Source organism: Mirounga angustirostris, unplaced genomic scaffold (assembly GCF_029215605.1).
Source record: "Mirounga angustirostris isolate CCGP_5_RB_7025 unplaced genomic scaffold, mMirAng1.0.hap1 SCAF_4, whole genome shotgun sequence".
Classification (NCBI taxonomy): Eukaryota; Metazoa; Chordata; class Mammalia; order Carnivora; family Phocidae; genus Mirounga; species Mirounga angustirostris.
The window spans coordinates 172,752,695-172,780,483 of record NW_026991712.1 but is presented as its reverse complement, the minus strand read 5'-3'; the positions used below and the strand labels follow the sequence as shown (position 1 = coordinate 172,780,483).

General features: G+C 48.3%; 1 protein-coding gene and 1 long non-coding RNA gene across 4 annotated transcripts; one reads left to right on the top strand and one right to left on the bottom strand.

Annotated features, from left to right (window-relative positions):
* Positions 1-26,222, top strand: LOC123860426 (elongation factor 1-alpha, somatic form-like). Of its 2 annotated transcripts, XM_064589771.1 has the most exons (9): positions 1-260; positions 2,927-3,039; positions 15,373-15,524; positions 18,385-18,564; positions 18,663-18,959; positions 22,077-22,227; positions 22,314-22,570; positions 23,890-24,124; positions 25,619-26,222. In XM_064589771.1, exons 3-9 carry the CDS (start codon positions 15,381-15,383, stop codon positions 25,738-25,740), a joined length of 1,386 nt encoding a protein of 461 aa, XP_064445841.1. In that variant the 5' UTR covers positions 1-260; positions 2,927-3,039; positions 15,373-15,380; the 3' UTR covers positions 25,741-26,222. The 2 variants fall into 2 exon arrangements, with proteins under 2 accessions (XP_064445841.1, XP_064445842.1); XM_064589772.1 differs by having other exon boundaries at positions 1-3,039.
* On the bottom strand, positions 7,928-27,732 carry LOC123859969 (uncharacterized). Of its 2 annotated transcripts, none has more exons than XR_010411056.1 (7): positions 27,595-27,732; positions 23,936-24,087; positions 18,090-18,865; positions 15,590-15,800; positions 15,354-15,463; positions 12,120-14,637; positions 7,928-10,708 (listed from the first exon to the last, which is right to left on the bottom strand). It is a non-coding gene; the product is annotated as an uncharacterized LOC123859969 (long non-coding RNA). The 2 variants fall into 2 exon arrangements; XR_006794630.2 differs by having other exon boundaries at positions 7,929-12,414; positions 12,892-14,637.
* Between the last annotated feature and the right edge of the window lie 57 nt (positions 27,733-27,789).

Sequence of the window (27,789 nt, the reverse complement as noted above, 5' to 3'; positions counted from 1 at the left end):
ATCGCCGGATTTAGTCCCCACAACAATCCTCGGACATCGGTGCTATTACAACCCCCATTTTACAGAGGAGGAAACTGAGGGTCAAAGAGGCATTGAGGCTGGGATGTGAACTCCAGCCCAGTCCCACCTTTTCGCTGTGCAGTCATACTGCTCTTGTGGTTTGTGGTGACTAGAGCCCGGAAGAGTTGGAGAAGGGGAAAGGGGTGAGGCGGAGGCTGGAGAGATGGACTCCCCAAACACTGACGGGCTGCACGTGTCAGGTTAGGGGTTCTGGACTTGGCTGTGGCAGAATGGGTGGGTAGCACCTTCTTAGGGTGGAGGTGGTGAGGTCAGATGTGCTTTTTTGGAGAAGTCACTCTGGGACCAGAGAGGGGGATCAGAGGGGGAGAGACTGAGGAAGGGCATGGGGGTGTCCAGGGAAGAGGCCACCTCAACAGTGGGGGGCAGGCTGTGAGGCGGGAGCAGCAGGGCTCCCGGCGGCAGGGGTGGATTCCAGACAGACGGTTCCAAGATAGAGTCAACAGGGTGGTTGGCCGGCGGGAGTGAGGGGTGAGGATTCAAACTTGGGTCACAGGAAGATGCTGTTTATTTTATTCATGCATAGAGCAAACTTTTACCGAGCACCTACTAAGTGCCAGGTGCCGAGCAAAGTGCTGAGAACACAGAGAAAAAAGATGGAATTGGTAGGAAGCCAAGAAGGGAAATGGGAAATGCAGGAAGAGAAGAAGGAAGGGGGGAGATGGTGATGAGTTTGGTTGGGAATGTATTGAGTTGGAGGGGTGGGGACAGTTATGTGGCAATATCCAAGGGGCATTGGATAAGGGATCTGGGACTCAGCAGAGAGGCACATTTGAGATGCAGGATTTAGAAAATCAAGTCTTGAGCACAAACTTGGTAAATTTACTGAACATTATTGAACTGTACACTTAAAATGAGTTAATTTTTGTGACATGAATTATATCCCAATAAAGTTCAAACATGCAACTAGGAAAAAAACCCCAACAAGTCTCAAAAAGTCATGAAAACAGGGAAGGGGCGAACATTCCAGGGGGAAGGCAGAGGGCAGGAGTGAAGGGGGGAGGGCAGGAGGGGGCTGGGGTTATAACACGGTGTGGCTGAATTTGGGCAGCTCTGAAGGATGGGCCTGGCTCGCAGGCTATTGAGCATTGGCCCCCTGCAGGTGCTGCGGGAGGCTTTGCTTCCTAGACTGAATCAATCCTCCTGACAACCCCAGAAACGGGATGCCATCCTCATTTTACAGTTGGGGAAACTAAGGTTCAGAGAGGTTAAGAAAGTTACCCAAAGTCACATTGCCTTTATTAAAGGAGTAGAATCAGTTCAGTCCAGGTCTGTTGGTTCCAGAGTTTGGGCTTTTTTTTTTTTTTTTTAAAGATTTTATTTATTTATTTGACAGAGAGACACAGCGAGAGAGGGAACACAAGCAGGGGGAGTGGGAGAGGTTCTCGATCCCAGGACCCTGGGATCATGACGAGCTGAAGGCAGTCGCTTAACCAACTGAGCCACCCAGGCGCCCCAGAGTTTGGGCTTTTAATTAACACTCTGATGTGCCCGGCTAGCTCAGTCGGTAGAGCATGAGACTCTTAATTAACACTCTGGACCAAGTTTTGCCACATATAACAAATGCCCCATCTGAGAAGAGGCAGGCAATGGGCCTGGAACCTGGGAGCCCACTGCCCGGAGACCTGGGGCGGAGACACGGCGCCACAATGGCGCCATCTGCTGGCCCAGATGTGGAGCTTAGCCGGCGATGGGCAGGTGTTCATTCCCCAGCTTGGCACAGTTCTGTTTTTCTGCCCTCTCCTCAACATTGCTTCCTCCCACCAGGCCTGAGAGCTAGTAGACAGGGATTATTGTGTGGCCTCAATTTACCAATGAGGAGACCAAGGCTTAGAGAGGAGAAGATGACTAGAGAAGTAGAGGAGGACCCAGGATTCGAGTCCATGTCCATGAGAGGCTCTCCACATCCTGTCTGTCCCCAGTGTGGGTTTGATCCCCACAGTATCCCCAAGGGCATCCAGGGGCATCTAGGTCAAGTCCCTCCCTTTCTGCTTTACTGATGCGAAAACAGCTTCAGGCAGTGGCCTGACCTACCAAGGGGTGTCTTTGTGTTGGGGTTTGGCTTGCAGAGGTTACTTCAGGATTGACAGGGAGCATGCTGGGTTCTCAGGTTCTCTCTCCACTAGGGAACCTACGCTGGGCAGCATTGCTCTTTGGAGAAATGACTGCCCTTTCTCCTTCCATAACCCCTCAGGTATTGTGAGTCTCAGGTTCAGGAAGGAGGGAGGGGAGGAAAAAAAAAAAAAGGAGGCCCAGGTAGAAGAGAGGACAATGAGCTGGGAGAGGGAGAGGCAGGACCCCTAAGGAAGGGAGAGGGTGGGGCCAGAGCAAGGCCAAGACGGATGATAAGGACAGCCAGGATCCTAAGCTGAGCCACCACTACTGAGGGACAGGCACTGAGGCAGGTACTTTACAGGGATATGACCCTTAACCCTCTCAATGACCCCAACAGACAAGAAGGATTATTACCCTCATTTACAGTTGAGGAGCAATATGAGGGAGTTTGAATAATGTGCTCAAGGTCACATGCAAGTAGATATGAAGCTGGCATCTAAACCCAGGAAGCAAGACTCCCAGGAGAGAGGGAATGATGGAAAGCAGAGAGAAAGGGGCAACAAGTTATTGGAACAGAGATCAGGCTGGGTGTGGGGCGGAAGCAAAGGGGTCCTGCTGCTGGGGGGGTCTTGTCATGGAGTGTATGAATATATATGCGTCACAGGGAAGGTGCCTGAGAGTCTCTTGTCATGTCTTGGTAACAGCCATGGCCTGAGTTGTTGGGCTGTGGCTGAGCAAGCCAGGGTTGGTGAGTGGCCTTTCTTGTCCCCCACATTTCTGGTTTGACTCCTAGTCATCCTTCCCGACTCAGCTGAGAAGTCACCTCCCCTGGGAAGCTGACCCTGCAGAGGCTGGTTAAGGCCTGCCTCTCCGTGCCCCAGCTGCTCTGGCTCAGCCAGGAATCAGGTAAGTCTGGTTCTCTGACCCGTTCTCCTGGTTGTCCCGGGAGGTGGGCACTGAGACCAGACCCAGGGGACAGGAAGAAAGGAGGACAAGGCTGAAGAAGACAGTCAGCATGTCCCCCACCTTCCCAACCACTGTCCCAGCTGGCTGGGCTCCTCTTTTCCCACCCCCTCCTTCTCTAGGAACTAAGGGGGCTAAGTAAACCATCATGGGACAGCCAGGCCAGACCACCCCACCAGGCACCTGGTTAAGGACTGCCACTGGACACCCCCCTCAACACTGTCACCCTCAGCATCCCTGGGAACAGGGGTAACAGAAATAGGAAACTCCCCCGCAGCCCCTCTACCCCCCAACTGCAGGCCTCATCCAGAGACAGGGCTTGGAAATAGTGACATGGGGGGAGAGGGCGCGGGAGAGCCTTGGACGGACTCTGCTACCTACCTGGCAGAGGCATGCGAGCCTCAGCCTCCTCATACGGAAACGGGATGATACTAGTATGTAGAGTTTGCCGTGAAGATTACATAAAGTTCTGGAACACAGTTGGGTGTCCAGTAAATGGTAGATGCCCCCACTACCGATACTAAATAGTGAAGAGTCCTCCTTCATATTTCATCCCTCACTAACGTTAATATCTCACATTTACTGAGCACTTACTATATGCCAGATACCATTCTTAGCCCTTTACCTGCACCAAGCCATTTAATCCCTACTACACTGTTGTGCCTGTTTGAGAACAAAGACGGGGGTCTCAGGCATGGCGGGGTGCACAGCTGGTAAGGGGTGGAGCTGCGGTTTGAACCAGACGGTCTGGCTCCAGAATGGGTGTCCCTAGCCACTGTCGGGCTGTCAGCAGTTTTCATGTGACTCGGTCATCGGGAATGATCATCCCTTTTACCTCGCTGCTGTTTGTCCAGTTCAGCATTTTCTGATCACTCATTGGTGCCAGGCCCTGTGCTGGGATAGAAAAGGAGGCAACAGAGAGCTCCCTGTCTGGTTCTGGTGGGAGATAGACACTTTAAGAAAACCCACACTAGCAAGTGATCGGTTCCATGGCAGGGCCTCTACAAGGCACAGAGGAGGGAGAAAGAAACCTCAGAACAGGTGACCAAAAGCAGAACGATCGGCTGAAAGAGAATGAGTGTTTGCAAGCTGAGCAGGGTCTTGAAGGATGAATAGGAGTTTGATAGGCGAAGAGGGAGGAAGAACATTCCAGAGAGAAGGAACAGCAGGTGCAAAAGCGAGGGGGCGTGAAACACCACAGCAAGTTCAGGGAAACAATCATTTGGTAAAACTGGAGGATAAAGAGGAGGAGGTGGTGTGGATGTTTCCAGGTATCAGGGTATTTTTTCACTGTGTAGTTAACAGTGACACTACAGAGCAATGGGGTTTTTTTTTTTGTTTTTGTTATTGTTTCTCCGACTGTGACTTTTATTTCCTTTTTTGCACATTTCTGTATTTCCCAAATTCTTGTCTTCTTTAATCATAAAAATGTATGTGAATATGATTTTTACTTTTTTAAATTATGTTTTTGTTGACGTATAGTCGACACACAACGTTACATTAGTTTCAAGTGTACAACACAGTGATTCCATAGTCTATACCTCAGGCTGTGCTCACCACCAATGTAGCTACCATCCGTCACCATAACAACTTTATTACAGTACCATTGACTGTATTCCCTATGTTGTACCTCTCATCCCCGTGACTTACTCATTCCACAGGGCAGTGTTTTAAAAGCTGGCTGTGAGGGGGCGCCTGGGTGGCTCAGTCGGTTGAGCGTCTGCCTTCGGCTCAGGTCATGATCCCAGCGTCTTGGGATTGAGCCCCAAGTTGGGCTCCCTGCTCAGTGGGGAGCCTACTTCTCCCTCTGCCTGCTGATCCCCCTGCTTGTGCTTGCTCTTACCCTCTCTCTGTGTGTGTCAAATAAATAAATAAGATCTTTAAAAAAATAAATAAATAAAAGCTGGCTGTGTGGACTTAGGTAAGTAAGTTCCTTAACTTCTCTGAGCCTCTACTTTCTTTTCTGTAAATTGGAATATAATATAAACTACCTCAAAGGACTCTAGTGAGGGTTAAATGAAATAAGATCTGTTAAGTGCCTGAAACAAAGTAAGTGCTTGCTAAATGCTAGCCACCTGTGGTCACTGTTACTGTGAACAATTACTACGAATATGTACTTTAAAAATATGCCGTTACTTAAAAAAAAAAAAAAAGCAACAAGCAAATTTCCTTTTTTCAGATGGACTCCCAGAAGTGGACAAGGAATTTAAGAGATCAGACAGCACATGCTGAATTAATGAGGTTGGATTATTTACACAGAATCTCCCTCCCTCAAACTTAAAGGCAAAGTTCACAGTTTTATATTAACCCCCAGGAGTATGCAGAAGCAGGAAACATGGGAAGAAACCCAATGTCTCCAATAGTCCTGGGGTTTTGTTTCAAAGTGTTTCAAAGCACTGTAATCTATGGTTATATACGTGTGCGATTTATCTTAACTTTTTCTTGAAATATAACACACACGAGTCCTAAGTGCTCAGCTCAGTTCATTGTCACAAGTGAATACACATGCATAACCTGATCAAGAAGTGAACATGACCAGTCCCCAGAAAGTCCCCTTCTCTGGCCCCTCAGTCACCTCCTCTCCCAGAGGCAGCTGCCATTTGAGAATTCTTTAATTACCGATGTAGATAGTGTCTGTATCCCCCCACATAGGGTTTTCTTTGGGTTGCTGCAACAAATTGTGACTTAAAACAACAGAAATTTATATTCTCACAGTCCTGGAGGTCAGAAGTCCAAATCAAAATGCTGGTTGCGGGCTTGGTTCCTTCTGAAGGTTGACGGGGAGAATCCATCCCATGCCTTTCTCCTAGCTTCTGGTGGCTCCTGGCAAACTCGCTGGTGTTCTTGGAATGTGACAGCCCTCCAGTCTCTGCTTCTGTCTCCATAAGGCCTTTCCCTCAGTGTCCCTCTGTGTCCCATCTGTCTCCCATAAGGACATTCTCATGGATTTAGGGCCCACCATCATCCAGGATGATCTCATCTCCATCCTTAATTACATCTGCAAAGACTCAAATAAGGTCATATCCTGAGTGGATATGAATTTTGGGGGGGATACTATTCAACTCACTACACCCTACAAGCCTGCAAGCCCCAGAGAGGCCAGTGGTGTCCCTCATCTTTGGATCCCCAGAACCTAGCCCTGGGGCCTGACTTCTGTGAGCTGCTCACGAAACGCTGCTGAATGGATGAATAGCTGTGCCCTGGTATGCGGTGGGTGTCAGGCTGGTGAGTGAATGAGGAGTGACTGAGAGTGATGAGTGAATGAGATTCAGACATGGGTTGAGGGTGAATGCAGAAGGTAGAAGTGATAATGGGTGCTGTTCCTTGAGCACCTGCCTTCTGTGTGTGGTTCCATTTAATCCCATGTTATGGATAAGTAGGGGGACGGTACGTCCCGATTTACCTGGGACGATGTCAGTTTGTGCCCATCGTCCCAGGATGACGAGTATGTATTTCTTGCCCACTCTGCCCTTTTGTTCTCAGAAGTGTCAATAAACTGTGCGGTCACTCCACAGATAAGGCCGCCGAGGTCTTAAAGTGCCCTGAAGAATACACTCAGCACCTGATTTGTACCCACCTGAGGTTCTAAAGCCCTTGTCCTCACCTGCTAGTATGGTGGTTGCGAATTAGGAGGCAGGGATAAATAAGCTGATGTCATCGAACTATGTCAAGAGAGAGGGTAGAGGGTGGGCCTCCTCCTGGGACTGCTGGAGGCCAGCTCCCTCCCTGCTCTGGTCCACTGATCTGTGGAGGAGAAGAGGTGGCTCATGAGAAGGAAGGGACCCCTTGGAGGACCCCAGTTTGGAGGAGAACAACAAGACCTCAGAGATGGAGGATGAAAAGACGGGCCCCCTCCTGGCCAGGCAACCCCTTAGGAGAAAGGTCTCAAGGAAGAAAGCCCCCCAGGGGACATTGTCCCCTTTCCCTGCTGCCCAAGAAAAAGAGGCCTGCAGAAAAGACTGGAAAGTTTCTGAACATTGGCATGACAAGGAGCTCACTCTGAACTCTGCATCTTCCTCCTCAAACCTCCTCCTTTTCCAGATTCCCCATCTTGGCCCATGAACTCCCAACCACACTGACTAGCTACATAATTCACAGGGCCCAGTGCAAAATGAAAATGCTGGGTTCCCTTCTTAAAAAGTTATGAGTAACTTCAGGACAGTGACAGCCAGGCATTAAAGAGGCACTGAGCCCTTCTGAGTGTGGGATGGTGCAGGTCACACGCCCATGAAGCTGGCCCTACAACCAACCACCCATTACCCACACTGGAAACCTGGCTGCCATCTTTTGCCTCTCCCTCCCCCCACCCCGTCCATCGAGTCCTGTGGATTCGAGCTCATTACACAGCTGCCCTTTTTGCACCCCAAATGCCATGCCTCCCATCTAGGCAGCATTTCTCACCCCTGGACAATCACAGCCATTCCAACAGCCTCCAGCCTTGCCTGCTCTGGCCCATCCTCCCTGCGCAGCCAGAGAGCTCCCTCCCTACAGGCCAACCCGACCCTGGCACATCCCAGCCACCCCCAGTGGCACTTGCGGTGGCTTGAATTGTGTTCCCCCCACATTCACGAGGTAAAGCCCTAAGCCCTGATGGGGACTGTATTTGGAAATAGGGCCTCGAAGAGGTAATTGGGATTAAATGAGGTCATAGGGTGGGGCCCTGGTCTGATTGGACTAGTGTCCTTATAGGAAGAGACAACAGCGAGCGGGCCCCCACCAGCATGGTCATAGAGGAAACAATGCTAGGCAAGGACCCAGCAAGAAGGTGGCCATCTACAAGCCAGGAAGAGACCATCACCAGAAACCGAATCTGTTGCCACCTTGGTCCTGGACTTCTGGCCTCCAGAACGCTAAGAAAATTAATTTCTGTTCTTTAAGATATGGAGCCTGTGGTCTTTTGTTATAGCAGCCTGAGCTGATGAATACGGTCCCCACTGCCTAAGCTCTGTTCCTGGTCCTTGTGGCCCTGCGTGGCTGGGACCTACTTCTCCGGCTCTTGCCAGAACATCTTCTTTCCTGTCTCTGGGGGCTCCACAGGCTCTCTGTCCCCTGGCTCTTCCACATGCTCTTCTTCTACCTGGGGACTGTCCTCTCTACCTCCTCAGCTGGCCAACGCCTATTCCCTTTTCAACCCCAGCTTGGAAATGAAACATCCCTGACACGCCCCACCCCTGCACAATCAAGGTGGGGCCTCTCTTCCCTGCCCCCACAGCCCCTCCAGGCTCCCCCTCTTGTCGGTTGCACTTGTTACTCATGTCACTGCATATTTTGGGCTTCTCTTGCCTGTTGTTCAGGAGCTCCTGGGGACAGGGACCGTATTCCCCAGCATCTGCTGCTCCCACGGCTTCTTGTCCCTGGCAGCCTCTCAGAAAGCTTGAGGCCGAAGAACAGGGCCAAAGGAGCAGGGCCAAGGGTGCAAGAAGAGTTCAGTTAACTTTGCACTCACCCTCCTCCAAGGGAGAATTTTTCAACCGTGTGTTTTTGGAATGGGTCATTCATTCACTGGGTCAACAAACATCCATTGCTTTCCCAGGTAGGGCGGGGCCCCGGGCCAGGTGCTGGATGCTGCTGAGAAGGTGCCTGAGTCCCCACCAGGAGACACACAGACACCAGACATCACACTGTATTGAAAGAGGGTCTCCCTGGCAAGTCGTGGGAAAGAGAGGATTCAGATCAGACAAGCCTGGATTTGCATGCAGGCTTCGCTCTTCATTAGTTGGTGACCCTGGGCAATCTGCATGCCCCACTTGTTTTACCTTGAAAATGACCCTGACATCCACCTGTTGGGATTAGCAGTTCTCAAACTTTTTGAGAACCCTGTACACTCTTAAGCATTATTGAAGCCCCTACAGATCTTTTGTTTATGTGGGTTATTTCTTTCAGTATTTACCATATTGGAAATGGAAACTAAGACGTGCTAAAAACCTGAGAACACACATACATTCCATTTTCCATCAGAGTAATGACATAATCTTGCCCCAGGACCTGTGCTCAACCAGAAGAGTGAGAAACAAAACCCCAGCTCCCAGCTCCAACTTTATGAGGAAGCAGAGACAACCTTTAAAAAAATTTTTAGGGGGGCGCCTGTCATTTGAGCGTCCAACTCTTTTTTTTTCTTTAAAGATTTTATTTATTTGACAGAAAGAGACACAGCGAGAGAGGGAACACAAGCAGGGGGAGTGGGAGGGGGGGAGAAGCAGGCTTCCCGCCAAGGAGGGAGCCTGATGCGGGGCTCGATCCCAGGACCCTGGGACCATGACCTGAGCTGAAGACAGATGCTTAACGACTGAACCACACAGGCACCCCTATGACTGCTTTTTTTTTTTTTTTTTAAGATTTTATTTATTTATTTGACAGAGAGAGACACCGCGAGAGAGGGAACACAAGCAGGGGGAGTGGGAGAGGGAGAAGCAGGCTTCCTGCTGAGCGGGGAGCCCGATGTGGGGCTCGATCCCAGGACCCTGGGATCATGACCTGAGCCCAAGGCAGACGCTCAACGACTGAGCCACCCAGGCGTCCCAAGCACCCAACTCTTGATTTCCGGCCAGGTCATGGTCTCAGGGTCCTGAAATGGAGCCCTGAGTCGGGCTCTGAGCTCAGCACCGAGTCTGCTTGTCCCTCTCGCTCTGCTCCTCCTCTCACTTGTCCTCTCTCTTTCTCAAATAAATAAATAAAATCTTTAAAAAATTGTTTTAGGGGCACCTGGCTGGCTCAGTCAGTAGAGTCTGTGTCTCTCTTTTTTTAAATTTTATTTTGCTTAAATTTATTTTATTTAAACGTAAAATTTACTTTACTTAAACTGATTAACATATAGTATTAGTTTCAGAGTTAGAGTTCAGCGGTTCATCAGTTGCATATAACACCCAGTGCTCAGTACCTCACGTGACCTCCTTAATGCCCATCACCCAGTTACCCCATTCCCTCCACCCCCCACCCCTCCAGCAACCCTTGAGTCTGTGACTCTTGATCTCGGGGTTGTGACTCGAGCCCCACGGTAGGCATAGAAATTTTTTAGTTTTTTTTTTTTAAGATTTTATTTATTTATTTGAGACAGAGAGAATGAGAGACAGAGAGCATGAGAGGGAGGGTCAGAGGGAGAAGCAGACTCCCCGCCGAGCAGGGAGCCCGATGCGGGACTCGATCCCGGGACTCCAGGATCATGACCTGAGCCGAAGGCAGGCGCTTAACGACTGAGCCACCCAGGCGCCCTGTTTTTTAGTTTTTAAAACCAGCATTACAGGTAGGCAGTATGATGGTACAATTGGTAAACTGTGGAAATATTTCTCCTTCAGTTGATACATAGCAGCTGCCCTAAACCCTGTGAGTGTCCCCAGCACCCTGGCAGCCTCAGCCCACACCAGAGACCCTTTCATTGTTATAAATAATTCTAGAAAGAATACCCCCATAATTGTACCTCCTTTTGATAAATACCTAGAATTAAATTGAATAAAAAGAATGCATATTTTAAGGCTTTGGATTCATATTTTCAAAATGCCCTGTAGAAAGTATACGTTGACTGAAACTCCCATCAATGAAGTATGAAAGTGACCATTTTTCCATATCTTCTCCAACAACGTTTTTCATAGTTTTTTTTTTTTTTTTGCTCGAAAACCTGAAAGGTAAAAAAATGGTACGTTGCTTCAATTTGCTTTTCTTTCATTCCTCAAAATGTTGGATATTCTTTCTTGGTTTATTGGCTATTTGCCTATTTGTGTGTTGGCAGGGCCTCTTTTTACTGTTTTATAACAGATCTTTGTATATGAAGGTGATGGAACTACAAAGTAAACATCTGGATTCCAGAACAGATTTGGGGACTGATTTTCCCTCTCCTACCCCCTCTAACGCTTTCCACGGAGTTAAGAGAGGAATAATTTTTACTCATTCTGGGAAGGCTTATTTATAAGAGAAAAGAAGGTGGAAAACAAAAGATACTGAGAATACAAGTGTTTTCATTTTAGAGGATTTTCCTCTCCAATCTACCGTTCCCCACTTCAAACTGTAGAAAGGTGGCTGTGTTCTTTGTAGCCAGAAAAACTGAGTCACACCTCATATGATCTTTCTGGCTTGCTTTACTCTCTGGGCCAAGTGGGTCCCCACCCAGGAAACCTCCTCACTCACAAGCTGTGCTTATGCAGCTAAGACCCCACTTGTCATCTCACCAAGCCCTGATGTACCAGGTCTCTGCCACTGACCAGCTGTGTGTCCTTGCATGAGTCCCTTAACCTCTCAGTGTCTCAATTCCCTCTGAAATGGGGAAAGCATTATCTCTCAAGGGTTTTTGTGAAGATTAGATAAAGTAATCCATATAAGGCACTGGGCACAGCATAAGGTGCTCAAGAAACATGTGTCAAACTAATAACTGATGATCATTTTTCTTTCAGTTTGTTCTTGGTGTCTACGTGTGGGAGATGTCCTTGTTTAGCTTTCTCTTTCTTTCAGCTGAAAGATCACTCAACTTTTCAGAACAACAATAAACCAAGCCCCTTTACCTTAACCCACAAGGGTTAGGAGACTTTGGTGACAAGCACTGGAAATTAACTGGAACTTAATAGAAAAGAAGGAAGTGGGGAGAATTTATTACAAAGACTCAGCGGTGTCTCAAAGATTCCAAGAGCCTGAAATGGGGATCCTTCTCCCTGTTTCTCCCTGAAGGTCTGCTGTGTCCCTATCTCCCTCTAGACCGGCTTTCTCCACCACTGTAGCCACCACCAACTACTTCTCCCCATTACAGTCTCTACCACACGTAGAGACTCACTAACTGACCCTAAATCCCCAAACCAGGATCTGGTTAGGGAGATTTTGATTGGCCCAGATTTGGCCACATCCAATCAGATGCTGTCCCTTAAGAAATACACAGTAACTGCCAGAGGGCCAATGAGTTCACCAAAACTCCTCTTTATAGCAGCGCCAGCTGAGAAGCTTGAGTTTTCAGAGGGATTAGGGGAGAGGTGACCAGAAATTGAATCCAGAGCTCCCAGAACTGACCCCAGAAGGTCAGACCTTAAAAGACCTTCATGCATTACCTCGTTTAACCTCTGCCCGCATTTTATAGAGAAGGAATGAGGTCCAGAGGTATGTGTTTGTCTGAGGCAGTCTGGGCAATCAGTGACAGAGCTGGAACCAGAGCTCCTGGCACCATGGCCCAATCACATGTGGCTGTCGTAGTCGAGGAACTGAATTTTAAATTTTACTTAAGTTTAATTAATCTAAATTTAAGTCACCACATGTGGGTAGTGACTACCATATTGGACAGGATCGTCCTACAGCTTGAAGCCTTCTGATCGCTCAGGAAAGGAGTAGACATCAAATCCCCCGTAGCTAAAGAATCAAAAGATAAAAACAGAATTCAGGGCAAGAAGATGTATGGAGAAAACTATTACTTTGTAAAAGTATTTAGTAATTATGGAAATGTAAAATGAAATTGCTTTAAGCTCTCCGTTTTGCCTATCAAACAGGTAAAAATAATTAACAGCTGTAAATTATACCATTTAATCTCCCAACAACCTTGTGAAATAATAATTTTGAGTGTTCTCAGAATGCCTGGGCCAGTCATGCCTCCACCCTTTAAGACCTGTGTGTTCTTGGACAAACAACTTTGCCTTTATTTCTTTATCTGTTGTTAATATTACTACCTACCTCAGAGGGTGTTTTCTAGGGGCAAATGGAAAACTGCATGTAAACGGCTCAGCACAGTACCTGGCATGTGATAGGTGCTCGGTATATGCAAGCAGAGATTATTATCTCCATTTTGCATGAGGCCCAGAGAGGGCAACCAACTTGCTCCAAATTGCCCACCTGTTAAGTGTTGAGGCCAGGATTCACACTCAGGTGTCTCTGGTTCCAAAGCCTTCTTCTGGGCTGGCTCTTTTTTTTCTTGAAGATTTTATTTATTTGACAGAGAGAGACACAGCGAGAAAGGCAACACAAGCAGGGGGAGAGGGAGAAGCAGGCTTCCCGCTGAGCAAGGAGCCCGATGCGGGGCTCGGTCCCAGGACCCTAGGATCATGACCCGAGCCGAAGGTAGACACCTAACAACTGAGCCACCCAGGCGCCCCTGGGCTGTCTCTTTACATGGCTCAGGATCCCTTAGCACTCTCCCTCTGCCCCCACTCACCCCCTCCTTGTACCCCTTCCTTTAGAACCCTGGTGACTCTGTGTGGTCTCTAGACTCTGGTTGTCCCTCAGACCTGGCTCCCGAGTGCCCTTCCGTGCATTGGGAACCTTCTGGACTATACACACTTGTGGGGCTGCTGCGGACCGGCTGGCGTGGGGAGGAAGCTCCCCTGTCCTGCAAGAAGAGAGGGAGAGCAAGGCTGGCCCGGTGAGAATGAAGAGGAGGTGGAGGAAGGGGGAGCAAGCCATGAAGTGGCAGAGCTGACTCACCTGGTCTTTGGATCCCAAAACCAGTTTCCTTCCCAACGCTCCACAGATACACAGAAGCAGGAGCTGAACGTCCGGGGATGGGCGATAAACACAACGATCCCAAGAGCCTCACTTTGCCTCTTAGGAACTTGTGGGACTTACAGCTAAGGAACTGTTAACCACGAAGATGCCAAATAATGAGTGAAAAACAAAGCTTAGATGAAGGTGAACTTAGCTACATGATCCAACCACTCACAAATCATTTCTCTACCGCCACCTGTATCGGAAGAGGAAGGGCCAGAGCTGGTCAGTGTGATCAGCACAGCACTGTGATAATAGCCCTCTGGCTGTCCCCAGCTCCCAACTAACTGCCCAGGTTCTAAGAACATGTTAACCTGCGGTTTGTGGTTAGAGCGCCCCCGTGTGTTTCCACTTTGTCATAAGTTCTTTAAAGGACCAATTATCAGTACCATCAAGATTTATGAGGGAGGGGGCTTATCTCCTTGAATCACCACAACACCAAGAAGTTGGTGGCCACCCAGGCCCGGAGGGGCTCAAGGACCACTGAGTGGCTCAAGGACCACTGAGTGAGAGCCGCATAGCCAGGACTCCGATCTGATTAGGTCAGCCTTCTCAGAAGCCTATTCTCTCCGCCACCTTTCCCTGCATCTATCTGGTCTCCAGACACAGAGCCTGGTCCTCAGGAACTGATGTGTGGGTGGTTCCAGAACCTCTGGAGGCTGCCAGCACTGTACTAGCCTCAGACTACAGTCCAGTAGCTTGTCCTCAATTCTGCGGCCAGCCCTTCCGTGTGGGAGACTGCCCCCCCTTCCCCGCCCTCATCTTCTTCCCAGGTCCTACCCTAAACATTCATTCAGCAAGCCAGGGCTGGAGGCTGGGACCCCAGAAATGAGCAGGGTCGGACTCACATCCCTTCCTTCGGGCATGAGTTCACTGGGAGGCAGCGCTGGGCTCTGGTGGAGACTCTGCGGTCAGACAGCTTGAGTCCTGCTACTTTCTTCCCAGCTCCTGAGCCTCAGTTCCCTCAGCGCTCAGGTAGAGTTAGCAGTGGCATAAAGGTGACGATGCGTACAGGAGTCAAGCCCTGAAGGTGGCAGCAGTCATTCTGCTTCATTCACCAAACTCAGGGTTTGCCACGGGTCAGGCTGATGCAGGCGGCTGGAGACAGGGATAAATCCATGTGGTTTGTGAGGCCCAGAAAGGAACAGGAGGCACTTACGTGAAACGCTAGAGCTCCCACCCCCTTGCTCCTTCTCTCCCTACCTTTCCTATACACCCCCCTCCCACAAACACACAGACCTGAATACCCAGGGACAGCAAGTCTGGGGACCACCTCTCACCCCAGGCCCATCTTTGACCCTTGGGCCACTTCCTAGTGCCCAGCCTGGTGCTAGGGGTGATGGGAAGGGGGTATCAATCAGCATCTCAAAGCCCAGAGGAGCCTCCTTTTGGTGGACAGGAGGCTCATCCTCCTCCCAACCCGGAGAGCGAGAGCCCACCCCCTGTGAGATGGCTGCTGTGTTCTTCCCATACATCCCAGGACCAGCGGGCCAATAAGAACAAGGGATTTGAGGGGCGGGCTGGAAAAGGTGTCTGTAAAAGAGGGTGGGGCCCAGTGCCTGGTTGGTCTGTTCTAGGTGTGAGGAGGTTCAGAGGGGCTTCTCCTGGCTCTGGAGGTAGGCACATCCTCTGGCTAGGGGAGAGATCAGAGCATCCTCAGGTGTGAGGTGTTGGAGAGCCCCCCCCCACCCCGCCCCGCCCTGCCCCGGCCAACTGTTTTCCTCTCCTGCCTCACCCTCTGCTGGTTGGGCTGGCCCATTCCCAAGGAAGAGGAGTTCGGGACAGCAGATGGCCAATTTATGCCCTGAGCATACCTGTCCTCTCTCTGAGCAGCTCCCAGCATGGGCAAAGAGAAGACCCACATCAACATTGTGGTCATCGGCCATGTGGATTCGGGCAAGTCCACCACGACAGGGCATCTCATCTACAAATGTGGTGGCATTGACAAGAGGACCATCGACAGGTTTGAGAAGGAGGCCTCAGAGGTGAGGCTGCTCTATCTGAGCTCCCTGCCCCTCCTTCCTAGCTGTGGTTTCCCAGGGAGGGATACCTCATTGTCGGGGAGGAGACTGCTCACTTCCGCTGAGCACCTGCTGGGCTGGTAGGTGCTTTCCCTCTCAATCATGTCAGGCAGGTGATGGCTGTCATTTTCCAGGTGAGACAAATGAGGCTCAGAAGGGTAAAACAGCTTGCCTGAGGATGGTGCCAAGGTTTAAGTACCAGTGTGACACAGATGCCATGCCATATCTCAGGAACTAAAGCTGCCATTTAAAAGAGGGGAAAGGACTTATTTGTCATGCATCTACCAGGGATCTTAAGGTAGTCCCATGGGTACCATGGCAGGTGCAAGCAAGCCTTGCCCCCCAGAAACTCCTGGTCACACACCCTTCTGTCACATAGTAAGCTCAGTAACAGCATGGGTGCTGTAGGAGCCCAGGTCACGAACAATGAACACGTCCTAAGAAGCCTTGAAGGATTCCCGAAGGAATGGATCTCCTCTGAGCCTTGAGGAAATGGGGCAGGTGTCCATGAGCCGCAGGAGATTGAAACAGCAGGTGTAGAGCACCTGAGATGGAGGTCGTTGCCTGGTAGGACAGGCAACATAGGCCTTGAATGCCCTGCTAAAGAGCCTGGTCACTTTCCCTGCAGTGACTAAAGGATTTCAGGCACGGGAATGATAGGAATCAGGCAAGATCTTTTTAGGAAGAGCACACTGGCTGCAGCATGGGGAGAACAGGCCAAAGGGCCCGATGCTAGGGGCTAGAAAGCCGGTCGGGAGGTTGTTGCTGTTGACCATGGGAGCAAGGACGGTGGCCTGGGCTCAGGCAGCAGCAGTGGGCATGGAGAGTAATGTGTGGAATCCAGGGACGTGGAGGTGGGGAATCCTCAGAACTTAGCAGTTAGCTGTAGGGAAGGGGGCAAGGGAGGAAGAAGAGTTGAGGGTGGTCCCCAAGTTTCCAGCTTTGGAAATTGGAAGGTCAGGGAATACCAGGGGCAGAGCTGATCTGGAGTCCGAACAGGTCTGCTCTAGATGTGTGAAATTTGAGGTGTCCACAGGGCTTTCTGTGCTCATATCCAGGAGGGCAGCTGAATAGTGAAGTCTGGAGCTCAAGACGGAAGCCTGGATTGGGGACTAAACCACGGGAGTGAGCTGGAAAGGGTGAGGGACAGAGCCCCAGGACAGGTGAAGTAAGAGCCCAGGCAGGAGAATGAGAAGGGAGAGCCAGGGAGGTGAGTAGAAAACCTGACACTTGAAGAAGCATCGGACAAGACAGGAATAGTCTGTAGAACCAGCTGCTGCAGAGACAGAAATAGGATGGAGAAGAGAAAGCAACAGGTCCTAAATCAGTGCCATCAGCTATTCTCATCTTGGCTTCCTCAGGTATAGTCAGAATTGTTGTGGGAGTGCTTATGTGGCAAGGGCTGCCAAGTAAAGCTTTAGAACTGTGAGAAAGAGACTGGTCCATAGCCAATACGTAGAAACATAGCCAAGAAGGTTATGGAAAAACAATGGGGTGGTTCTCAAACTTTCTGGTCTCAGGAACCCTTTGAATTCTTAAAGGTACCCCAACGAGTTTGTTTATGTAAATGAGATCTATATATTTATGATATTCAAAATTAAAACTGAGGTTTAAAAATGCTTAACTCACTTAAAAATAATAGTAATATACTCCTTATATATTAATGTAAATATCACACTTTTTGTGTATGAAAAATAACTATTTTCCAAAACAAAGAATCTTGCGAGGGTGACATTTTTGCTGATATCTTTAATGTCTGACTTAATAGAAGACAGCTGGATTCTCATCTGCTTCTGCAATCAACCTGTTGAGATTTCACCTCTAGAAAGCACCACTGCACAATGATGAGAAAATGAGGGCGGGAAAAGGCAAATAATGTCTTAGCATTATAAAAACAGTTTTGACCATGCAAACTCTATAAACGGTATCAAGGTCCCCAGAACACACTTTGATAGCTACTTATCTAATGAATATTCTAACCTGTAATGGACTTCATAAAATAGAAGTTCCTACAGTAGCAAAAGTTAGGATACCTGGGTTCTATGTCTGTCTTTTAGTAAACTAATTAGTTTTCTTGAGGAAGCCACCTGGTCTCTGGTCTTTCCTTTTCTTCACTCTGCCCTCTAATTAGAGCTGAAATGAACATATGCTCAGGACCCCTGAACTGGCAAGTGGTAGAGTATACCCTAGACCAGCATGTTAACTTGAATATGCTACCGACTTTTGGTCACCTTTTTACCAGTGCTGAAATCGGCTCAACTTCCCCAGGCTGCCAAGGGTAATTATCAGTCATAGATACCATTTAACATAGGGTAGCGGCTACGAGTTTGAACTTGAGTCTGATGCTTTTTGGTTCAAATCCTGACTCTGCTGTTTATTAATCCTATGATCTTGGGCTGGTCAGTTAATTTCTCTGTTACTTCATCTGCAAGATGAGGATAATACTCCACTAAGTTGTTGTGAGATTAAATGAGATAACCCATGTTAAGTGCTTAAAACAGCACCAAGTTCAAGGTCAGCATTACTTACATGTTCGCTATTACTGATTTGAGGGCTTGCTGACCCTCTGCCAGGAGGTCCACATGCTTGCCTAGGCACTTTGTCATTTGGCCCTGGGTCACTCTGACTCCCAAACCAGCGCTGAAAGACAAACTTAATTATACAAGTAATAAATTATGTTGTTTGAAATATTCAAAGGTCTCTCCATACACAGTCCTGTTACCATCCCTCTGACTCTCAACTCTTTCGTAACTTCCTTCCTGGTTGATGGGCAGCTTTGGATATAGGGGTGACCCTGGGGCTTTCCCTCCTGCTCCCGGCCCAGGTGGGCAAAGGCTCCTTCAAGTATGCCTGGGTGCTGGACAAGCTGAAGGCAGAACGGGAACGGGGCATCACCATTGACATCTCCCTGTGGAAGTTTGAGACCAAAAAATATTACATCACCGTCATCGATGCCCCAGGTCACCGTGACTTCATCAAGAACATGATCACAGGGACCTCACAGGTACCACCGGAGTCGTCTTGGCTCTGCTGCAGGGGTGGGCAGTGGGTGTCCCTGGCCAAGTCTGAGTTGGGCCTTCTTCTGTCTGTCACTTGGGCCAGGCAGACTGTGCTGTGCTGATTGTGGCCAGTGGTGTAGGTGAGTTTGAGTCTGGCATCTCCAAGGATGGGCAGACCCGTGAGCATGTACTGCTGGCCTATACGCTGGGTGTGAAGCAGCTCATCGTGGCAGTCAATAAGATGGACATCACGGAGCCTCCTTACAGTAGCGCACGCTTTGAGGAGATCAGCAAGGAGGTGAAGGCCTATATCAAGAAGATCGGTTACAACTCTGAGGCTGTCGCCTTTGTGCCCATCTCAGGCTGGCATGGGGACAACATGATAGAACCCAGCACCAAGGTGAGAACTGACTGGGATGGGGCTAATTAAATGCAACATTCCCACTCAAATCTTTGAGCTTCTTCGAGAATATAATACCCAGGATTTACAGCATGCTTATGGGCCAATCACTGTGAATGATCCCCATTTTACAGGTGAACAGAGGTTATTCAAGACTACATGACTAGTAAGCATAGAGCTGCATTGAGCAATGTAGCATTTAGTTACATGTGGTTATTATTTTTTTTTAGATTTTATTTATTTATTTGAGAGAGTGAGAGAGAGAACACAAGCAGGGGAGGGGAGGGGCAGAAGGAGAGGGAGAAGCAGGCTTCCCGCCGAGCAGGGAGCCCGATGCGGGGCTCGATCCCAGGACCTGGAATCATGACCTGAGCCGAAGGCAGACGCTTAACCAACTGGGCCACCCAGACGCCCTGCCTATTAACTTTAATAATTTAAGTCAAATGAAATAATTTCAGTTCCTTAGTTGTATTAGCTACGTTTCAAGTGTTTCACAACCGCATGTGGCTACCATGTTGGACAGTGAAGTTACAGAATGTTTCCATCATTGCAGAAAGTTCTGTTGAGCAGTGCAGGTAGAGACTGTAATTCTAGTCCACGCTCACAGCATCTAAGCTACCTCTCTAGGCAGGTTAGGAAGTGTGGGGGCAATATAAATGTGTCTAAGATATAGTCACTGCGCTCATGGATCCCAGAATCTAGCCGGGTTTAAAATTCTTAAATGAGTGTCTCCCTACAAAGGAAGTCTAGTTCTCTGGCATCAGACCTGGGGTCAAGCCCCAGCTTTCTCCCTTGCCCACAGTAAAGAGGTAAGAGAGGAATTAATACTTTGGGCATTAGGACTTACTTCATGGGACTGTGAGCATTAAATGAGAGACTCCACACGGGCATCGGTTCATGCATACAGTTGGTGCTCAAATGCTAACTGCTATCCCTTACTACTTTATTGCCTAAAACCTAACTTTTCCATAACTGACTTGAGGATCCTTAGCCTTTTCTTCCACATGGACATAGCATAATCTTTTTCTGATTATAAAAGTAATGCCTAACATTTTTACAATGAGCCTTTCATGCAGATATGAAGCATAAACTTCATGGCTTATAGATAACCTAGTTTTCATGCAGTTCTTTCTAGATATTCACAGCTGGACTCAAACTGTACATAATTTTCTATAAAACTCTTTATTTTAAAAATTTTCTTTGCCATTTAAACATGTTGAATACTTAGTGGGTGTTTTATATCATAGATCACAGAGGTACATTAGACTGTGTAGCCATACCCATTATTAAGTAAAAGTGGTACTGAGAGATTTACCATGTGCCAGACACCAGACTAAATACTTTACATGCACACAACCTCATGAAGAAGACATTTTACTCCCATGTAAAATAAGAAAACTTGGACACAGTATAGTTAAGTGATAGCCCAAGATCACAAGCTTCTAAGAACACTGTTTCTAGTTTTATTAAAAATTGCCGTAAGCATCTTGCTAAATAAATCCTTGCATGTGTCCTCATTAATTTAATTAGAAAAAGCTCCTAGTGAAACAAAGGGTAGGCATTATCTTGGAGTCTTCTGACACATATGGCCCAATTGTCCTTGGGAAAGATTAGAGCTACCACTGGGCAGTGTGTTCCTTTGGATGGTACTTCAATATTTGCATGCTGGGCACTGTCCTTGGTGCTGAGGTTGTGGTAGCAAATGATAGGCAACCCCGCTCGTAGCAGTATGGTCTTCTGGGGGTAGTGGTAATATAGGGGATGATGACAAGTGCTAAGAAAAATGTAAGGCTGAGGGAGGCATGATATGAGAGTGTTACTCTATATTGGGTGGTGAAGGGGGTCTCTTCTAAAATGACAGTAGAACAGAAGCCTGAAGCTTTGCCCATTTCACCCCCACTTCCCAAGTATTACCACAGAGTTCAGCTAGTGAAATAAGGGGATTTCATTCTCCTGTCCCTTTGGTTATTTATTAGGCATCTAGGATGTTCTAAAATATTTTATTCATTTGACAGAGAGAGAGAGAGCATGCACGCACACAAGTAGGCAGAGGGGCAGGCAGAAGGAGAGGGAGAAGCAGGTTCCCCGATGAGCAGGGAGCCCAACGTGGGGCTTGATCCCTGGACCCGGGGATCATGACCTAAGCCAAAGGCAGATGCTTAACAGACTGAGCTACCCAGGTGTCCCATATCTAGTATGTTCTAGATGCTAAAAGAACAAAGCATGCACTCAGTGGACTAGATAGATTTAGGGTTTAGCCTTTGCTCTCAAGAAATACCTGTGACATCGGAGACCTCAGTTTCCCCATTTTTAAGATGGGGATGATACTGATCTCATAGGCTTATTCAGGCCTCTGAGTTGGCACAGAGACAAATTAGTTGCTAAGTTCACCAAACTAATAGAAGAACTTATCTTTACCAATGAGGCTGGTGTTTGAGTGGGAAGTTGACCCACAGAAAGGAGCCAAATGGAATTCCAGTTAACTGATACATCTCTGAAGGCAAAGATGATGTCTTTGCTGAGCTTTGGCCAAGGTTTTTAGAGAAGTAAATATAGTATCTACTTAAAAGGTGTGAATACAGTGCACTGTCATCTTTAAGGTTATCCTTCTAGAAAGCCTTATGCTCAATAATGCTGCCCCTCCTTGCCTAAGATGTTGGGGAACATCTAGTCTTTAGAAGGTATAAGTGTTAGAGTATTCGAGTCTTGTTTTCATTCTCATTCCTGATGCTTACTTAACTGTGCCGCATGTTTTCTCTGCTCCTCCTGTGTAATGAGCAGATGGAATAAGACCTAAGAGCTAATCAGATTCAAGGAATCTCTGCCCCCTAAAAATATTGGCTCAAGTGAGGGGCAACACCTACAAGATTTAGAGGAATGACCACCATTTAGTGGGTGTGTAGTACATGTCAAACATTGTGCTTGGTGGACTGTGTGTGGTCTTTTGTGTCTTCACTTGAGCCTGCAAAGTAGGTGATGGTATCTGTTTTACAGATGAGGAAGCTGAGGCTCAGAATGCATTAAAAAATTGCTTGAGGTGCCATGTTAAATCCAGGTTGGCACCTGCGACAGGCTCCCTCAAGCCTAAGCAAGCTGCACATTTGGTGGCTTTTCTAGATGTCCTGGTTTAAAGGCTGGAAGATCACCAGGAAGGAAGGAAACATGGTGGGCATGACACTGCTAGAAGCACTGGACTCCATCATGTCCCCTGCCCGCCCTATGGACAAGCCCCTGAGGCTGCCTCTGCAGGATGTATACAAGATTGGGGGTGAGTATGTGCTATGTGGGGGTGCTTGGGGTTGGGGGCTCACTGAAGGCTGGCTGCTGACCATTCTGGTTGCTCTGTCCCCCCAGGCATCGGCACCGTGCCCGTGGGCCGGGTGGAAACAGGCTTCCTCAAGCCAAGCATGGTGGTGACCTTTGCCCCCTGCAACATCACCACAGAGGTCAAGTCTGTAGAGATGCACCACGAGGCCCTGGCTGAGGCCCTGCCTGGAGACAATGTGGGCTTCAATGTGAAGAATGTGTCGGTGAAGGACATCAGGAGGGGCTACGTGGCGGGAGACAGCAAGAATGACCCGCCCTTAGAAGTGGCAAGCTTCGTCTCCCAGGTGAGGAGGCCCATTTAAGGGGTGTCTTCTGAGACAGCCATGCTGTCCTACATGCAGAATGGTTCACTGGGTCATTCAGGAAGTGGGCACTGAGCATATGCTCTATGCTGGGCTCTTGACCAGCAGTATAGGTAGAATCCGGGTTAGAATCCTGACTGCACCTTATTTGCTACTTTGCCCTTGAACAAAACAATGCAGTTCAATGGTCTTCTTAGTTTCCACAGTATGGTCTTAAAGCAGTTGTTTTCAAACCTGGTGGATTAGAATCACCTGGGAAGCATTTCAAAAATGCAGATTCCTGGGGCGCCTGGGTGGCTCAGATGGTTAAGCCTCTGCCTTCGGCTCAGGTCATAATCCCAGAGTCCTGGGATCGAGTCCCACATCCGGCTCCCTGCTCAGCAGAGAGCCTGCTTCTCCCTCTCCCTCTGCACCTCCCCCTGCTCATGCTCTCTCTCTCTGTCTCTCTCTGTCTCAAATGAATAAATAAAAAAAATCTTAGAAAAAAAATGCAGATTCCTAACATTTTTCCCAGTGGTTCTGCGGAATGATTCAGTAGACATGGGTGGAAGCTGGGAATCTGTATGTTAGAGCTCTCAGGTATTTCTTCGGCCCAGAGTTAGAATGTGGAGGCTGTTCTGAATGCAACGTCTGGCACATTCTTACTTCTGCAGGTGGAGGCTTGCACTACCTCGCAGTGAGCTTGGGAGCATTACATGAGGTGATGATATGTAAAACAGCTGACCTGGGGCCAACAGGTCATCTAACAAGTTAGTCAGCTGCTATTGTAATGCATTTTTCTAAGTGGCAGGGAAAAGTACTACATAAATAACATGTATGCTTGTAGGTTTTAGTATCACTCATCCCTAGCTCTGCCACCTCCCTGCTATTTCATCATGGGTAAATTACCCAGGCTCTTTGCTATGAAAATTAAATTGGAGTGCATGAGATATGCTTAGCACAGAACTTGGTATACTCTATAAATGTTCAAATGCTCACTATAATTTAAAGTGTGTCCAAGGTGGGACGCCTGGGTGGCTTAGTTGGTTGAGCGTCTGCCTTCAGCTCAGGTCATGATCCCAGGGTCCTGGGATTGAGTTCCGAGTCGGGCTCCCTGCTCAGCAAGGAACCCGATTCTCCCTCTGCCTGCCGCTTCCCCTGCTTATGCGCGCTATCTCTCTCTCTGACAAATAAATAAGATCTAAATAAATAAATAAATAAGTGTGTCCAAGGTGCCTGACCCCTTAGCTGGTTAGGGCTACCTCCTCTGGAGGATGCTGGGCTAATGCCTTCCCCCGCTCCCATCCCACCCTGGGTTCCAGGTAATCATTCTCAACCACCCTGGCAGCATTACCACTGGCTACTCACCAGTCCTGGACTGCCACACGGCCCACATTGCCTGCAAGTTTGCAGACCTCAGGGAGAAGATTGACCGGCGCTCAGGCAAGAAGCTCGAAGACAATCCCAAAGCCCTGAAGTCTGGGGACTCAGCCATCGTTCAGATGATTCCACGAAGGCCCCTGTGTGTGGAAAGCTTCTCAGAGTACCCGCCCCTCGGTAAGTCCTGATAGCACTTGGCTCCTGGAGCTGCCCCTTCCTCCTCCTGGCTCTAGGGAGCCAGTGTTCGAACGGGTCACACCCAAACCAGATTGCAGAACCTGGTCAGAAGGACTGGCGTTCCAGGTTAGAGGGGCCCCCAAAAAGGAAAGTAGCTTGCCTAGTGTCACACAGCAAGGCAGGGCCATTTTAGAGCCTTGTTACTCAAAGTGTGGTCCATGGACCAGCAGCATGGGCATCCCCTGGGAAGTGGAGAACCTCAGGCTCTATCCAGACCTGCTGAACTCAAATCTTCAGTTTAACAAGATCCACAGGTAATCGGGATGCACATCAATTTGAGAAACCCTGATTTAGAGGAGGTGAATAAACCAGAGATTAGCAGGGATTTTCTTTTTCCTTCTTAATCTTCAGTGCAGTCGTTTTCAAACCTGGTGGATAATCAGAACCATTGATGGACCCTGTTAAACCCAGAGGTTCAGGCCCTGACAGATTCACCTGATCAAGGCTGCAGCCTAAAAGTCTGTTTCTTAGATTTCCCCAAGTATATTCTGCATGGCTAGGTTTGAACAATTAACCTAGAAAGTTCTGACCTCAAATATATAGGGAGTAGGCATTTTTATACAGTGCCTGCTCTGTGCTAGATGATAGATATTTATAAACAAACAGGTTCTTGCCCTCAGCGCCTCCCAGTTAATGGGGAGGGGGGCGAATTTCAAAAGGCTAGTTTTATTTATTTTTTTATTATGTTATGTTAATCACCATACATTACATCTTTAGTTTTTGATGTAGTGTTCCATGATTCATTGTTTGCGTATAACACCCAGTGCTCCATTCCTCCATTCAGTACGTGCCCTCTTTAATACCCATCACCAGGCTAACCCATCCCCCCACCCTCAAAAGGCTAATTTTAGAGGTGGGCCACAGATGCCGCCACATGAATCTTGCAAAGCTGGTTTAGTTCTTTCTACCTCTGCCAAAAATACTGTGAGTTTGAAGCCAGATGCCAAAGCCTTGCCCTCCACAGTCTGAAGTCAGAGGAGCATTCAAGAGCCCCCAGGAGAAGCAATTGCCGGATTCACAGCTGAATGTAAATGAGATCTATCCTATGGGTTGTTGTGATGGGCACAGAGAAGGTGCTAATTGCTTGGAGGCTGGGAGCATTAGTATGTACGGTAGGGTGGTGGATGCACCAAAAGCAAAGTTTTCCCTGTGACCTTTACTTATGGAAGTAGGACAGTCCAGTGGCTAAGAATATAAGTGCTGGTGTGAGACTTTCTGGGTTTTCAACCATCACAGCAAAGTGACCTTCTACTTCTTTGCCCCAGTTTCCCCAACTGTAAAATAGAGTGAGATCTACTTTGAGTTGTTGAGATAATTAAATGCACTCCTATGTATAATTCAGAATATCACTGATTTGACCTCCCGTGCCAGTGTCCTATAGCTGGTGCCCTGTGGTAGCATTCCCCACCTGTTTCTTCATGTCCTGTGTCCTAGGTCGCTTTGCTGTGCGTGACATGAGGCAGACCGTGGCTGTTGGGGTCATCAAGGCTGTGGAGAAAAAAGCAGCGACTGGTGGCAAAGTCACCAAGTCTGCCATGAAAGCAGCCAGGAAGTGAGTGGTGACAGCTACTCTAGGACTTTCTGGGAGAGGGGCAGCCCAGGAGGAGCCACAGCTGGAAAAGAACGGCTCAAGGAGAAGCCTTAGCTTACTCTTCTCTTGCCTGAACGGTCTTAAACCCGCCCCTGCTAATGCACTTTTCTTTTTGCTGATGAATCTGAGGCATGGGAATAAAGCACAGCAAGTCTTTTTGCCTCTGCCTCTGACCTTGATTGCAAGCAAGAAGGAAGCAGGTGGGGTGCTCAGTCTAATTCTACCCCTCACCTTCCTTCTGGTGCCTGCCTGAGCAAAACCAGAGAGCTAGGGTCACAGGGAGGAAAATGTGTAAAGGGGAAAGTGTAGGGCAGCTTTTGGCCCAGGCCAAGTTCATCAGTTCCTAGAACAGGACTCTGGTGTTTTAAACTGCCTGACTTAAATAGTGTCTATAAAAGTTACTGAATCTTCTGTGTGCCTTGCTTGTCTGTAAAATGGGAAGATAATAGTATCTGCCTCCACAGGGATGTTGAAGTTTGAGTGAGCTGGTACCTGCTGGGCATGGTAATCAGCTACTCTCATTCACATGGTGGGGGCACTGGAGGCAAGAGAGCCCTATTATGGGGACGTTCTATCGGAAAAAACTTGAGGAGAAGGGGATGAGCCTGAGGTTTGTAGGATGAGCTGTTTTATATTTCCTAGGTATATGTTTCCCTCAGGTTACTTTTTTAACTTCAGTTTAACAATTTGAGTCACAAAGTTGCAAGAGGCAATTTCACCCAGATTCCCCAAATCTTATTTACCATTTTTTACCCGAATTATTTGAGAGTAAGCTGCAAACATGGTGGCCCTTTACAATGAATACTGTAAGTCCAAGAATATTCTCTGATATAATCAAGGTCGAGTAATCAGAATGAGGACATTAAATTAACATGGGTACACTTCTGAAATCTGCAGACCTGATTCAGATTTTGCCAATTATTCCAGAAACATGCTTTATAGCAAAAGAAAATCCAGGATCATGTGTTGCATTCAGCAGTCTTGTCTCTTTATTGCAAGTTGTGGAGCAGCCCCTCCCTTGGCTCTGTTCCTCCCAGAGGTTTGGTTGAGACATCTGCTCTGGGCTAGCTAGTTGCTGCCTGATGGAAGAAGCTCAGAGATGCGGGTTGGTAGGAGGGGGTGTCTCTTTGCTCTCCTCCATCAGCCCAGCTTTCCAGGAGTCCCTTGCATCCCTACTGGATGAAACCAGGAGAGCCCGAGGGCTTTTATCTCCCCTGTAGCAGCGGGAGAAGGGAATTACGGCAGCAGAAGTGAGAGGCTTGTCTCCTTTTCCACCCAAGACCTTTGCCCATTTATTCTGTTAAAGAAACGGCAGATTCAAGACCAAGTTCTGCCTGGGATGTGGATCCTGGCAGCCCCTCGGGTCCTGCTGCTGAGGATTAGTGTAAACCAGGAAGCCCTACTCTTGTTTGCGATTGGAGCCTGTCTGTCAGACTAATCTGCAAGCCATTTTTGTGCATGCAGGATGACTGCTGATTGTACACCATGTCTAACACTTTTTTTTGGGGGGGGGGTAAAGGGTTGCTTGGAAACAGTGGGTTTATATTAAGAGTAACCCCTTATTGCGAGCTTAACTGTGTGCTCTACACAATTACCTCGTTTAATTTTCACAACGATCTCCTATGATATCGGTACCCATTTTAAAGCTGAGGAAAACTGAGGCTGAAAGAGGTCTAATTAGTAACCCGCTGTGGGTCGCGTGTCTATCAGCCAAGACAGGAGCATACTGTCTCCACAGCTCAGGACTCTTAAGTCATCACTGTTCTAACTATAAATTCCATTTGTTTACATTGTCACCGAGTAAATTATATACACTTACAGTTTGCATAACTGATTTCACATAGTCCTGGAAGTCTCATCACGCCAAGAACCACCAGGTACGGAGACTGTGGGAGGGAAGGGCGCCCACAGAGACCGGAAGTTCAAGGAAAAGCCCGTTCAGGGAGCTTTAAAGACCAATTTTGGAAACCGGGTCCCGGTGGCCGGCGAGCGCGGCTCACACTGGTGGGCGGCG